This window comes from Plectropomus leopardus, chromosome 14 (assembly GCF_008729295.1).
Source record: "Plectropomus leopardus isolate mb chromosome 14, YSFRI_Pleo_2.0, whole genome shotgun sequence".
NCBI lineage: Eukaryota > Metazoa > Chordata > Actinopteri > Perciformes > Serranidae > Plectropomus > Plectropomus leopardus.
In genome coordinates, this window is record NC_056476.1 from 2,116,818 (window position 1) to 2,132,176 (window position 15,359).

Genomic DNA, 15,359 nt, shown 5'->3' on the forward strand with positions numbered 1-15,359 from the left:
AAAACAGAGGAAAGCATCTATAACAGCTGTCAGTATGAAGAATTTAAATATTCTCCATGATTTATGGAGTGCCACTTCAACAGGCTTAATCCACTTATTCTGGAAAACAAAATGTTTATAGATAAAAATAAAAATAAAAAAATAGGCGTCTCATATGTCAGTCAGGCTCACTGTCCCCCCAAAACCCAGATCAAAACAGATTATTCTTTGTTCTGTTTTGAAAAGAGACCAGCATGAGCACATTAGACAGCAGGTAGCCTCAAACAGACCATGCTGGCTGCAAGATGGTCTCTTCATTTTTACCATTAAGAGGCACAGACACTGTGAGTCAGCCTGGCTCTGTTTTTTACGTCTGCTCCTCCTGTGCTGCTGCTGCTGCTGCTGCTGTAGGGGCCCCTAAAATATTTTCTCAGCTGCCTCCAAATCAATGATTCTCATGCAAGTGGTAGTTTCTCTTTTTTTGAGGGGGGGAAATAACCTACTTTCAGAGAAGTGTGGATACGCTCTACCCACCCATACAGACTATGCACCATTTTACGCGGGTTTATTGTTTCTATTTTATGGCAGTATGAAATAGGCTATCGATTTCACTTGTCCTATTTCAACTTTGGCCAAGATTGGATTTTTAAACGAGCTGGGCTGGGCATCTCCGGCCGACCCGCCTGGGAGCAGAGGATCACAGGGAAACTGTGGTGACTCGCAGGTCGGAGTGCGCAAAGCAACGCGCCCCTGTGATTCATCCGCAGTTTTCCAGACGGTGCGCAGGTGGAGGCGAAGAGGAGAGGAAGCAGCCGCTCAGGAGGACGGACGGATGAGACGGCCAGGGATGTTCAATACGCGCAAGATTTATTCCACCTAAGGAACAAACAGTTTTTTTCTTTTCCTCCACCCCTCGGTGTTGCATTGATTTGGAACTAGTGGCTTGATTTGGCGCAGCTGTAACCCATTTTTCCTCCGTGACAAAAGTTTGACTGTTAAAAAATGATGCTCTGCTCCGCTCCTGCTTTTTCATGCAATGCTGTGGATTCCGGCGTCAGCGTAAGTGGCCAGTCATCACTTGAGAAATAGCTGCGATTCTTTCGGTCTTAATTTCGGTGCCAATTTTCCAACAAACAGAGGGCTTTTATTCTCCGAATCATCGCTCGCCCGGGATTGCATCCGTGTGAATTAATGTCGCACTCCATAATGGACTTCCTCGGACTGTACTTCTTACAGCTGGCTCTTATTGGTAAGTTGAACACTTGTAATTCAGTGTAGTTGAACTTGTGCAAAATGAATGTTCTGCGGATGGTCGCTGCAGACCCGCTGTTAGACCCGTTTTCAGTCTCATCAGTGCAACTGTTCTTTAACGAGTCCTTATGCGCCTGCTTTTAGTCAAAGTTGCATGCTGAGATATTTCTTTTCCTGCATGATCAGCCAGTTGTGTAAATGTGCACGGATGCACTACGGGGTCCCGGACACAGCAGGGATACTGGTTTTGTTAAAGGACCACACAGAAAGACCGCAAAATACGATCTGATGGGTGACTGACAGTAATGAAGCGGCGGCACTCGCCGGATTTTCTCCACTCAAGAGATGCTTGCAGTCTCGTAGGGCAATTTTTGTGTTTCCCTGCAGGCAGCAGCCCCTCACACACTCCCCATTTTATTCTCGGGATTTGCTAACACATGGATGTGAGAGCAGATTACGCAAGGAGAGAGGGCGCGTTAGAAATGTTTTTACCACCAAAGCTGCCGCCGCTGCTGCTGCTGGTCCCCAGTTTGACTGCGAAAATGCCAATGCAGACAAGTGTGTGGAAAAGTCTGTGTGCGCGCGTGTATCAGCCTGTGTGGTTTGTTGCGCGCGTGCGTGCGTGCGTTGTGCACCTGCCTTTGCAGGTGAATTGTGTTGTCTGTACGTATGTGCTGGGGGGCGGAGCGGAGTGGCAGCCGGTGTGTGCGGTGTTTGGGGCGTGCGTGCGCGCGCGTGTGAGCGCGCGCGTTTGTGCGTGCTTGTGTGTGTGTGTTTAAGAGGCAAAAAACTACCCAAAGTGGTGTGCAGGATAAAATCAAACAGTAAATTCATCAGTTGAGAGTTGAGCACACATAAACACACACACACATACACACACTCATTCTCACTCAGCTTTTTTCCGCCTAAATCTATTAATCATGTTACCTGTATGCTTCTCATTGTGCCAGCTGGTGCAAGTCATTCCTAATGTCAGTGCTGTTTTCTGCTGCTCTCATTTAAAATTCATGTGTGGTACAAACTCCAGACTTTTTTCTGATTCTGCTGCACTCTGTTCTGCAAAATTCCCCCACCATGGAGAAAAAAAACCTTCCCGCAGAGCGAGTGCGGGCTGGAAACAGGACGTACGGACGGAGAGATTTGTATTTGTGAGATTTATAGCCTCGATGATGACAGCTCCACATCTCAGACTCCATTTCCCTCTGCTGCAGCTGTGATTGCAGACGCTGACGATGAGGCACACTGAGCGCAGCCTTGCATAGTACGCTGGAAATTGTGGGGCTCCACCACCTTGAACCCTGAACACTTGCAGCACTACTGTCCACCACACTTTCCCCCCTGAAGGAAGTAATGCTCTTATGTGCCCCTGTCATCCCTCACACTCCACAGTACATGTAAAACGTGTGTCACGGTGCTGTGCTGTCACTCGAGACATGAGCTGGGTGGGTGAGTGAGAGCAGGATGTGAGGAGGGGAGGGGGGCAGTCAGTCGTAGTCTTTTCTTCACTGATATTCTCACCTTGTCAAAGAGATGTGTCAAAACGGCAGAGAGTCTCTAACCCAGGGCCTCATGATCCCGTCCATCAGCCACACACAGGGAGACAGAGAGGAGGAAGGAGGGATCAAAGGAAGTGCAGCAGCTTCAGCCTGAAGGTTAGAGAGGGGAAGACGGAGGTGGTCGGTCTTAGGGGGGAAAGTGGTGAATACAAATTGGATGTTTGGAGTTTTCCTTCGAAATCTGAGCTGCTGAGATGTGCCAAAAAGACGCAGGACGGCACGTACATCAAGTCAACTCATGTAAGACTGTTGTGATTCTGTTATTGTGTGTTCATGTTTGGCGTTTAGTGCAATTATATGCGATTGTATGTTGCTTTTGTGATGCATTTTTTGTGTTGTCTCCTTTGTTATTGCGAAGGAAGAGACGCATCACTTGAATCTTAAACAAAACCTCATCAAGAAACATTTTTGTTAATGGGTTGCATTTTGTTGAATGCAAGAAAAGTCGTTTTTAAAAGCTTTAATGGAGCACTTGAAGGCGGCATCGGTTCTTTCAGGAGCTTCAGCTGAAGTTCTCTTTAGCATGCTTATGTACAGCGCTCATTTACAGGTTTTTTCTTTTTCTACTCGTTTAGCTATACGTTTGAGGACTGTTACTTGGTAGCCCAATGTCCTTAAGAGAACCTTTCCTTTGTGGATGTATAGGATGTTTTGTGTACGTTGCATCTTTCCCAAGCTTCTGCTGCAAATATAAATATGATTATCTACAACTTGCCAAGTCAACTCATCGTCAACTTTTTTATTGTTGCACGTTTGTGTTTTTGTGTAATTATTTGCGACTGTATGTTGCTTTTGTGATACATTTTCTGCATTGTCTATTTTGTCATGCGAAGTAGCACTTAAGCGAAACATCATCAAGAAATATTTGTTAGTGGGTTGCATTTTGTTTGTATTGTGTGTTACAAAAGCACTTGAATGTGCCAAAAGTCATATTTACAACTCAGAAATTGGAGCTTTTATGGAGCACTTAAGGGCAGCATCAGTTCCTTCAACAACTTATACCAAAGTATTGTTGTGCACAATATTGTGCTCAATTCCACATTTTTGTTTATGCTAGTTTAGCTATACATTTAAGGACCACTATTTGGCAGCCCACTTCCTAATTAGGACCTTGCGGTTTAAGAGGACATATTGGCAGTTATGTGTGTGTGTGTGTGTGTGTGTGTGTGTGTGTTTACATTCAGCTCCTTTGCCCAAGCCCCTGCTGCTAATATAAAGATGCTCCTCTACAACTTGCCAAGTTAGTTTTTGTCAGACTTTTGTGATTTTGTTATTGTTTGTTCATATTTAGTGTAATTATTTGCAACCGCACGTTGCTTTTGTGATTCTTTTTGTTTGCAAGTGTCGTCTACTGTGTCATGCAAATTAGAGCAGCACCACTTGAATCTTAAACAAAAACATTATCAAGAAACACTTTTGTTAATGGGTTGCATGTTGTTGTAATGTGTTATTAGAGCACTTAAATGTGTTAATGTTTACAGCTCATAAATTGGAGCTTTCATGGAGCACTTGCAGACGACATTGGTCTCTTTAGCAACTTTGGCTAAAGTGTTTTCTGAGCATGTTTATATACAGGGCTCACTTCCAGTTTTTTTTCTTGGTACTGGTTCAGCTATACATTTGAGGACTATCCCTTGGCAGCCCACTGTCCTCACAAAGGACCGTTTGGTGTGAGAGGAGGTATGTGCTATTTTGCATGTGTGTTTGTGTTTGCATTTAGCTCTCTTCCCCGAGTCGCTTCTGCAAATATATATACATGCTCCTCTAAAACTTGCCAAGTCAATTCATGTAGTATTGTGTACTGTTGTGATTTTGTTATTGTACATTGGTGTTTAGTATTTAGTGGGATTTTTCACATCTTTATGATGCTTTTGTTATGCATTTTCTGTGTTGTCTCCTTTGTCATGCAAAGTAGCAACACCACTTTAATCATAAGCGAAACATCATCAAGAAAAACTCTTGTTAATGGGTTGCATTTTGTAATTACGTTTTGTGAGAGCACTCGAATACATGAGAAGTCAAATGGTCAACTCAGAAATTGTAGCTTTCATGGAGCACTTGATAGCGGCATCGCTTCTTTCAGCAACTTTGTGTTGTTGAGCACATTTAAATACAGGCCATACTTCCTTTAGTTTTTGACAGCCCTTTCTCAAACCAAAGTCATCAAATACTGCTGCTTTTGTGATGCTTTTTGGCAAAAGATCCCAATGGCATAAGCCACTTTTCGTGTCTGAATGATATGCTGATGGAAAGCGTTGGTTGAGAATACCACCGGACAAAACCATTGACAGTGTAACTATTGTGGCTGGATGAACCACACCAGACACAGCAACACGATGTCCGTACGGTCTGCGTCAGTTGAAAACACCACCAGACAAAACAGTTCAAGGTGTTTTTATTCACCGGTGGACGGCAAAACGGCACCTGCCATGGCGACATGTTACGCGTCCGGTCTTTGTCAGTTGAGGATGCAGCCAGAAAAAAACCTGTTGCATCCACATGATACGCAGCCGAATGGCGTCGCACTGAAACTCTGTCTGTAACAACGTACTATAAGGAGCACGGAGGTCCCCATAGGGCAGACAGGAGGGGTGGTGGATGGATCAAATAAAACCCAGACTTTCATGGAGTCAAGTGTTCGCTTGCCGTCTGAACTTGATGGGTTTGTTTTCTTCGCCTAACCATCCGTGCCCTTGTTGCCTAATCCTAACCATCTGTGCCAGCATGTGCGTGTCTTCATGTCCTGGCAGTGGTTGCCATTTGCTTTTGTTGCCTAAATGCAACATGCAGTGTAATCCCACCTCGTGCATTTGTTGGCATCACAGGCCATCCTGGAACGTGAACAGCAGATGCAGAAGATCACCTAGAGCGTAATATGTAGACGCTGATGTCCACCGCAAAGCAGCAATATGTGATGACTTGGGTTTTTTATACATCCACTGGATGATCGCTAGACATTTGAGAATCGTCACTTGGCAGCCCACTATCCTCTCGAGGACCTTTCAGTTTAAGAGGACGTATAGGCTGCTTTGTGTGTGTGTGTGTGTGTGTGTGTGTGTGTGTGTGTGTGTTTGCATTCAGCTCTCTTCCCCCAAGCTCCTGCTGCAAATATAAATATGCTCCCCTACAACTTGCCAGGCCAAACAAGGCTTTAAAAATGCCCGTGGTGTCCAGGGCTGCAATAATATCCGTCCACCCTAATGAATGTCTCTTTCTGATGAAGTGAGGTGTATTAAGTGGGTGTATGCAAGATTAGCATGCGGTGTTTTTGCATTTTGTTATCGTGCGGGGGTAAAGTCATGCATTGAAAAACGAAGGGGGAATAAAAAACAAGCCTCTATTTACTTCAGATTGAAATAAGCATATTTACTGCTCAGCCTTGTGATGCTTCAGTGATTATCTGCCCGCACCGCTCTGAACATTTTGCAGTCATTACTATAATTAGTTGACCAGGTTTATCTGCATATTATTCCTCTCTAAGTGGTAGGCAGCAAATGAACACAGCCTACTTCTCCATTTGCGACATGGCGGAGGCTTATATTGTTTTAATTTTGTGAATTGTGTTACATACGCGGCAATAATTGGCTGGCAAGAAGTAATAATCATAAACATAAACGGCCCACTACTTGAGGGTGGTATGCATATTTTCCCAGCATGAATTGGTGGTGATTGGTTCGTCACGGGGGCAGCAGTCATGGAGGGAAGGTGTGAACAATTTGCGTTAAACTGCGGGGGCCCTTCACAAAGGCGAACTTGTGCGGCTGAAGATTAGATTCATAAGGAGGGGGAGTCGGTATCACGTCCTATAAAGAGGCCCAGCAGAGTGAGAGGGGCATCTACTGTTGATTTCATCTCAGCCTGTTTTGCAAACAGATGATTATGTGTAATTTGTTTCAAAGTGGTAGCTGTCAGCAGTTACATTCAGTGGAGGAAAAAAATGAACACAATAATCAAATTGCACATCCGAAAATTAAGTAATTGTTGAATTGTGAAAAGAAAAGTTCAAAGAGCAGCAATTTTATTTTGACTGTGAAATTTTTGCGGTGTAATGAGTTTTTACAAAATCAGAGTCATGGCTGATGAAAAAAAAAAATGAAAAAAAAAAGCAACACAAATAATTGAGAACTTGTCAGACTTAAGGTCAAATGTGACACATATCGTGTTAATTACTTCAAACCAAACAAACAAACAAACAAAAACACATTAACCTCCGTTATTTTACACTGTAGCTAGTCATGGTTTGGTTGTTGGAGCGTTTGAAATCACTCGTTGGAACTTGAGCAATTTTGATTTCATACTGCGGAGCAAAGTTACCCAAAACTAATTACTGTGTTTAGACTGCGGCATTCGAAGTACGCTGACTGCTGATTACCATTCTTCATCAGGTAATTATTTACTGATTAAGATCCCAGTCCTGTTGAATAGATTTTTTAAGTAGTAGTTCCATAGTTTTAATTATTATTCACTGCAGTAAAATAGTTTAATCTTTAGAGGGGAAGAATATCTTCAGATACTCTTATTTTTTATGCAGTGTTTCTGTTGTTTGTCCATATTTTCCTCAAGCTTCTTCTTCTGCAACAAGTAATTTGATTTTTAAATTTCCTTTCCAGTGTACCTTTTGACACCTAGAATAAGATGTATTGTCCCCGAATGTGAGCTATGTAGTTGGAAGACAAATAGCAATTAAATATTTTTCAGTTGAGAGAAAAAGTTTCTAAGATCTTATATGTTGCTTCTTAGGATTTCGATGAATTCGTGCTTCTGTCAGTGTAAAGAAACAAGTCTGTCTGCCTCCTCTGAGATAGCTGTCTGTCTGTATGGTTATTGAATATCAGTGCCAGATGGTGGATCTGGACTTAAGAATCAAAGCTTTACACTAATGCTGGGGGGACTAACACTGCTGATGGTCGGGATTCACTCCCATCCTTGTGCCAATACTGACCTTTCACAGCAGATCGGGTATCAACCGTGCTGTGATTGATTAACAGTAAATACAGTGTCTTTGTTTTCACCATTTGTAACACTCCTCCAGTCACGGTGGGCCACCAACTCAGTTTTAAAGCCACAGCAATCCCGGGCTGCATGATTCTGACAAGTTAACGCCGGTCTTAGATTGGTGCACGCTATGAGTTGGCATCAGGAAATAGAAACTTGGATCAGTACATAAGAGCTATTTTGTTTGTCGAAGACGTTTCACCTTTTGTCAAAGAGGCTTCTTCTTAGAGCTGCGCGGTACGGCCTTGAAATAACATCACAATATATTTGAGCCATATCACGGTACACGGTATATATATCACAGTATTTTAAATCTCCTAAAAAGCTTCATGAATGCTGGACTGGTCAACAAAACCATCATGATACGACAAAATACGCAGATATTGATACTGTGAACATATTTTAGGGATGACTATTTGTACTTAGACGAAATATTAACACAATGAGATTTTTGATAATTATCAGTGATGTGGATTTAATGACTTAAGTGGGTGAATGCAAGTATTAAAGGAAGTAGTAGTTGTGAGTCTGAGAAGTTCAGAAAATTAAATCACTTTACTGCAGCCTTTAAAATCAGGAAAAGACAAAACTTATTTTATATCATGATGTGACGATATCCAAAAGCTCAGACGGTTTGTGGTCTCATATCACGGTAACGGTATTTATCCCGTATATTGTCCAGCCCGACTTCTTCTGTTCTAACCAACTGGAAGGAAGTTTCGGGCTTCAAACCCTGTGTAGGTGTGTGCTACAGAGTCACTGAGGTCACATGTGGACTCTGAGTTGCTCATATTGGTTTTTTGGATCGCCTGAAATACCACTTCATGCGAGTGTCAAAACTTTTTTTGCGACAAATGGAAGTTTTTTAAAAACAGACACGTTTCCATGCATAATATTTCATATTTGTTAATGGAAGTCCGCCAAGAGCCAAGACTGATTATGTTCCACTTGGGAGCGACTAATGAGTCAAGTGAGACAACTAGTGGTAAAAATCAGTACACCCGTGAGCCCGCTGTTTGTCTTAAAATCAAATTAAAATAAAATGTTTACACTGGCCAAACATATTTGGCAGGTTGCAACAGATCCGGTGAGTTTATTTTTAGAGCATGTTTGCTAAAAACCAACTGCCTCCTGCTGCAGAAAACTTGATTTATTAGAGCACTGACACTGAAGTGAACCATAAGTTTGGTGTTTAACAAAAAATGCTAAAAAGTTTAGTCGAAAAACTTTTATGTGGGTTTATCTCTATCACTTTGAACCCATGTAGTCATTTGAACCATTGTGAATGTAACAGTATTAATTAACGTGTCTTTAAAATACAGTGAATTTCCAAACGTTGGCGTGGGAGGTGTAATCATATGTATTTGAGTTTCACAGGACAGATATTAGAGTGCACAGGGACAGTGACAGAAACTCTACAGATAATAGGATCTCCACACAGATAGCTTCCTAATTAACAGCCGCACACACAAACGCACACACAGAGCGGACGGCCTCCCGCGTATCCAGACCCAACTCCCTCTGTCGCTCTCAGCACTTATTCAGCCTCATTACTATGCTTTGTATGGGAATGAATAATTTGCTCCTTGCATGTTTGGTAACCTTGAATTGTGACAGATAATATTATGGGTTTTTGCAAGTGTGCGCTTTATGCATTTATTCTGACAAATCTGAAGCCCACCCCCTCACCACCACCCCCTGACACATGTATAATTCATACTCACCCTTCTCTCTCACCGGGTCCCCGTAGCTGCTGCAGCGCCGCACAGTTTCTTGATTTCTCTTATAGTGGATACTTCTGTGTGCCTTCAAGTTCCTGTGACAGAGAGAAGGGAGCGAATAGTGTCGGAGAATTACAGGAGCAAACATAGCGGGAAGAGGAGGATGTGAATGTGAATAAGCCGTGTGTGACAGCGAGAGAGGGGATTTATTTTTCCATGAGGCTGGGGCTGTCGTCGGGCATCTAACAGAGAGGAGATATGTATCCTCGGTAGAGCGTCTCACCAGAGCCGAGTTTAGATCCCCGGTGCGCCGGCTCTGTTCGGATCCTCGGCTTTACTGTGCTGCACCTTTGAATTTCATTTAGGTTGTTTGTTTTTTATACCTGACACCTGTTGCTCCACATCCCCAAAGTAAAGATAGTAGAGATTGCTCGCCCCAGTCTGCATCCCAGATCATCACGTTTGCCGATATCGTTTTTGACACACGATCCATCACGTGTGATTGATTTATTGATTTAATTTGTCAACTGTCTCCTCGCTGAGATAATGCTCAACTGTTTTTGGGAGCACTGCCTTCCTTCTTTGTCATAATGACTCAGCAAAATGAACTTAAAGTTCAGTCTGTTCTCATTCAAAAGTAGTCAAATACCGCCACTTTTGCAGTGCTTTTGGTGTAAGATTATGATGTTAAAAAGTCACCTTTCGCTGCTGTATGATACAACAACACACCGCCGGGCAGCTTCAGTCGATAACGCTACCACTCACAACCTGTTGTGACCAAATGTTACACTGCTGGACGGCTCTAGGTTGAAATGCTGCCGGTTATTGTGCATTTATGTTTGGCGTTAAGTGTAATTATTTGCAACTGTAAATTACTTTCATGATGCATTTTCTGTCTTGTCTCATTATGTCATGCAGAGTAAAGCAGCACCACTTAAATCTTTAGCAAAACATCGTCAAGAAAGACTTTTTTAAACAGTTTGCATTTTTTTTCTTATGATTTACAGCAGCACTCAACAGCAGAAGCAGAAAGATACCTAAAGCATTATATTGCCACTTTGCCTGTAGACTTTCAAATCCACAGACAAAGCGGTAATATGTGAAGATTTGGGATGAGTACCTTAGCTGAGGGTGCACTGCATTGGTGACCAGCTGACATTTATAACTGGCTGTTCTCTGCTGTCATACTGGTTTCCTCCCTGCTATCCGTTATCTCTGCCAAGGCAACTTATACTGTATGTACAAAGAGCAGATGGAGGCAATTACAGGCTATCGGCAGCGGAGAAAAGAGCTAAATGGAAGCCCCTAAGATGGAGATAAACATTCACTGGAATAGAGGGAATCAAACTGCAGCACTGACGCCGGTTGGGAGGATTTTGTGGGGTGAAACCAAAATGACAGTGCTCCTTATTATGTTAAAACCCTGTCATTTCCACTAGCTTTTGTTAAGGGACGATTATGCCACAGAGACAATTACCCTGCCCTTGCCTTTCTGAAAGGATATGGCATTTACTGCCACTGTATTCCATAGCCAGACGTTTAACTTTGTAATGAAAAGGCTGCAAAGTGGTCCAGGCTGATTGTGAGAAAGCCTAAAAGGCTGCAATTAATCAGAAGAAAAAAGTTTTGTGAGTGGGGGAAAAAGGTATCACGGAGTTGGCTCGGCAGAGAGAATGACAAGTGGTAATGAAACAAGCTAGCACAGCTTCAAGGCCCCTCATCAAGTGTTCACAGTACTTAAAGCCTCTAAGTGTGTCTGTCAGTGTGTTTTTAAGTATAAGGAACTTTCAGTGTCTCATTGCGACTGGCGCGGACCATTATCCGGACCCATACAATAAAGGCTCTTATTACTCCACCGTTTTATTGAGAGAAGTGCTGGAGGTGGCAATCATATTCCCATTTCGCATAGATGGAGCCGACATAAAAATATTGCTGATAATCACCAAGACTCCGTTTCCATTCACATGATCCCATACATTAATCACGCATGCTGTCCCGGCGCTGCACACACTCCAGACATCAGCATGTTAAAGGCCTTTTACTGCTGCGTAATGATAGTTTTTTTACATTAGACTTTGGCTTGATGGATTACATCTTGAGTCACAAATGTAACTCAAACATTTCAACAGCATATTGTTAAACAAAACATTGTGTGCTTTTGGACAAATGTCCATAATCGTCGAAGACTTTTCCGTCCTGTTGCTAAGAGATATGAACTCAGGTGCACAGTGAAGTGTATTTCTAATACATGTTACAAGGTTAGTCTCCACTTATATTAATTGTATAAAATATATAATATTTGTACAAGAAATCAATATAACTGAGTGTTTAATACCAGCTCGCTTTCCAGAAGACAGTGTTTGCGTTATATGTTTCTGCAGACCATGAATACATTACATTCACGGTTGATAAGTATCACGTCAACACTTTTAAAGTGGTGTACTTCTGTATTAAAGCTGACAGTGTGAACTGGTGGAGAGGATGGTGAATTGTGTGACACACTGTTCAAAATCAACAAACAATAAAACCCAAGAAAAAAAGAGAGAGATGACAAGTTGCTCTGAAGGCTGTAATCAAACAAAGGTCAAAAACTTTACACGGATGCTCATGGACAACGGGAACCAACAGGATAAACAGGAAGAAAATCCAGGGACTTCAAAAATATGAAAAACAAGAAGGAATTACATTAAAAAGCCTTTACTTTAGTGGCTAAACCATAAAAAAGCCAACATGTTACAGACATAGACTATATATAAAGATGGACAGCATGACAGTTCCCCCGAAGTGTAACTTTTAAATCTGGATCGCCCTGAGTGTCTGTGCAGTATAGGTCATAAAGCCCGCCCCTCCATGTGAATGGGCCAAACTAAAATTACACGCCAAATACATTTCTCCCAAAGATGGTTCCTGTCACTGAGGGTAGTTCTTATCACCCTGCTGTTTGTTCAAGTGTTTGTTTTTATGATTAGTTACTCTCTCCTAAAAAAAAAGAGGATTTTCTGCCATGATTGACAGCTTTGGTTTGCACCACGATACTGCAGTGAACAACAAAACCGGTCACTTTTTAGGGAGTAATTGCAGCTTTCCAGCCACCAAAACTGTTTTTTTACAGCATATTCTCATTCCAACTCATCAAGTACCGCATCTCAGGTCAGTGCTGTTCACGTCTACATATTACACGCTGGGTATCCTTCTGCGTTTGTTGCTGACGTTGAGGGACGGCGGGTCAAATTACGCCTGTTAAATGCAGTGTGTCATTCAGTCTTGTTAAAAGAAAACTTAAGATGTCAGTAAAACAATTTGTGTTTCGTATTTTTCCTTGTGCAACACAAGCACGTGGTTAGGTTTAGAAAATCATGGTTTGGCTCAACATTCATACAGAAAGCAAACGGTGGGGTGAAAGTCCGGAGTTTGTTAGACCCATCCACCACAACTCCTGTACCCCCAATAGGGACTTTCAGTACTTTTAATTATGTCGTTACCAGCAGTGTTTATGGCAGATGCCATCCACCGCCGCATCATACCACTGAGACATACTGCCATGAAAGGTAGCTTTTAGTGACGGTGAGACATAGCGGCAGTATCTGATGACTTAGAAATGTGAATGGGCTGGTTTTTTAAAGACCCAGTGTCATTACGTTATTTTTTTTTACAGAGACAGCTCTGCGTTTCCAGCTGCCATTGTGCCAGCGAAACCATGTATTTTTAAGCCAAATCTTGATCTTTTCCCAACCATACCCAGTTCTTTTTGCTAAAATCTATATGGTTCAAGCTTTGCTGTTACGTAAAGCTTTAAGATATTTGCTACGAAATAACATGCAAATGTAATCTATCTTTGGTTGGCATCCAATGCCAACATTTTTGGGGGGCAGTTGGGTTGTTTACACTATAAAATGATACAGTATTTGCTTGTGTGATTTATCAGACTGTGACTTTTGACTGAAACTGTGTTTTTTGAGGTGTTTCACCGCCATCCATAGTTAGTTTTCTTTCATTTGCAGCGTTGAGCAGCTCTTCCATTTCTTCAATATGTTGCATTGTGTTGCATCAACAGCACATTCAAAAACATTTTATTATGTGTACTGACTGTAGTGAGTAAACTATACTTCTGTCACTTTTCCAGTGTGGATAACTGTAGACTCAGAGCCTGCTCAGAAGTTGTGTGTACTGTAGCTGGAATTGGGACACCCTGCATGTCTTTAACCTGAATAAGATGGAAACTGGAGAACTAGGCAGCTACCTCTTAACATTTGCCGTCTTTATTTTCTTGACCCAGATGGTTTCGGGAAAGCTGGCATGAAGACGATGTTCTTTTTTTCTGGTAGAACGTTTGAAGATGGCATATATTCAAGAACTAGAAATGTACGTTATTTTGGACGGCAGAGAGTTTATGATACACGATGAGTCTGTTACCCTGTCAGTCTACAGCACGGATACTCAGCCTGCTGTGCTCTGAGGGCCACTTTCACAAAATGACGAGAGGCCAGGGGCCAGGCGCAGCGGCCCCATACATGTTTCTAGGATTATAACACGTTTATAGGATTTTAAATGTTTGTAGGATTTTAGGACATTTCTATGATTTTAGGAAACATCTCCAGTTTTATGAAGTTTTTAGGATTTTAGGACCTTTCTTGGATTTTAGGACATTTATAGGATTTTAGGGCATTAAGGGCTTAGCTAAGACCTCTGTAGGGGGTTGTGGGGGATCCTATGGTGGTACTTTTCTAAAAAAAAAAAAAAAAATGCACTCTTGCAACTTATTTAACTCAAAGTACAAAAAAACTCCCAGAGTGAATCTCTGTGAATTTCAGTGTGAATTAGAAAATGTTTGGGGGGCCACTCTGCACCCTACTTGGGGCCAGATTTGGCCAGCGGGCTGTAAATTGAGTATCTCTCGTCTGCTGTGTGTCTGCTACAACTTGTCACCGTTAAAATGTCAAGTAAGTCCAGTTTTACCCACCAGATTCTGCTGGCTCATGTTACTTGTCCTGTTTGCATAGAGGACATAAATTCATAGGTTGAAGAGCTTCTCTTGACTTAATTTTTGCAGATGATGACTGGACAGAATCATCTGTCAATTAGCCAAGAAATGCATTGTCATGGCTCGTTGTTAAAAAGTGGGAGGGTCTAAATATCTGTCAAGATTAGGCAGAAAAACTGTGTAAATGTTTCTGTGGTCTTGAAACAGACTGCTTGCTGCTTAACTTGACAGAAAAGCTATTTTTGTTTGGGCTCAGAACTGCCTTGTAAAACAGGTTTAAAAAATCTGTTTCACTGTACGCCGGACAGATTATTATTGTAGCAGCAGGATTGTCTTTGAGGATTATGAATGTGTTTGTAAAATGCTTCTTTTTGTAAACAACCGCAGCTTTTCTCTGAATTTCTGTTTATTTTAAAGAAAATCGTGGCTTATATTGAAAAGGTATTCATCAATGCAGAGGCCAAAGATGTAAAAAACTACAGTTACCTGAGAGACACGAACTGGGAGCGAGGGTTATCCATCTCAGCCTGCCACTGCTCACATGTAGGTTAGGTCATATTAAAGCTCCTCAACTTGTCGGCTTACTTTTCTCCAAGAACTCCCAGAGAGCAGATGGGGAGCAGAGATCCTCGTCCAGAGCAGGAGCCGAATCCAGATGACGTCCTGCAGCCTCTGCTGCAGGGGCCCCGGGATCTGGGGAGCTAATTGGTTTCTAATCAGAGCTGCAGTTTCTGCGATGGCGTTTCCGCTCAGACTGGTGAGATAGAAACAGAGCGCGAGTGTGAAATCAGGACTTGGGAATCAGGTTCAGTGCCAGGCTGTCAACTGGCGGAGCCAACGGGAGGTGGAGGAGGATGGGGATGTGTAGACCGGGCC

The 15,359-nt window shown here is 42.3% G+C and overlaps 1 protein-coding gene across 1 annotated transcript in view; it reads left to right on the plus strand.

The window, feature by feature from the left end:
• The first annotated feature begins 657 nt into the window (after nucleotides 1-657).
• Nucleotides 658-15,359, plus strand: part of gfra4a (GDNF family receptor alpha 4a) — a 180,239-nt gene continuing 165,537 nt past the window's right edge. The window contains exon 1 of the mRNA XM_042500719.1: nucleotides 658-1,228. Coding sequence (XP_042356653.1) covers nucleotides 1,171-1,228 — 58 coding nt within the window. The 5' untranslated portion in view covers nucleotides 658-1,170. The remainder of the gene's footprint in view (nucleotides 1,229-15,359) is intronic.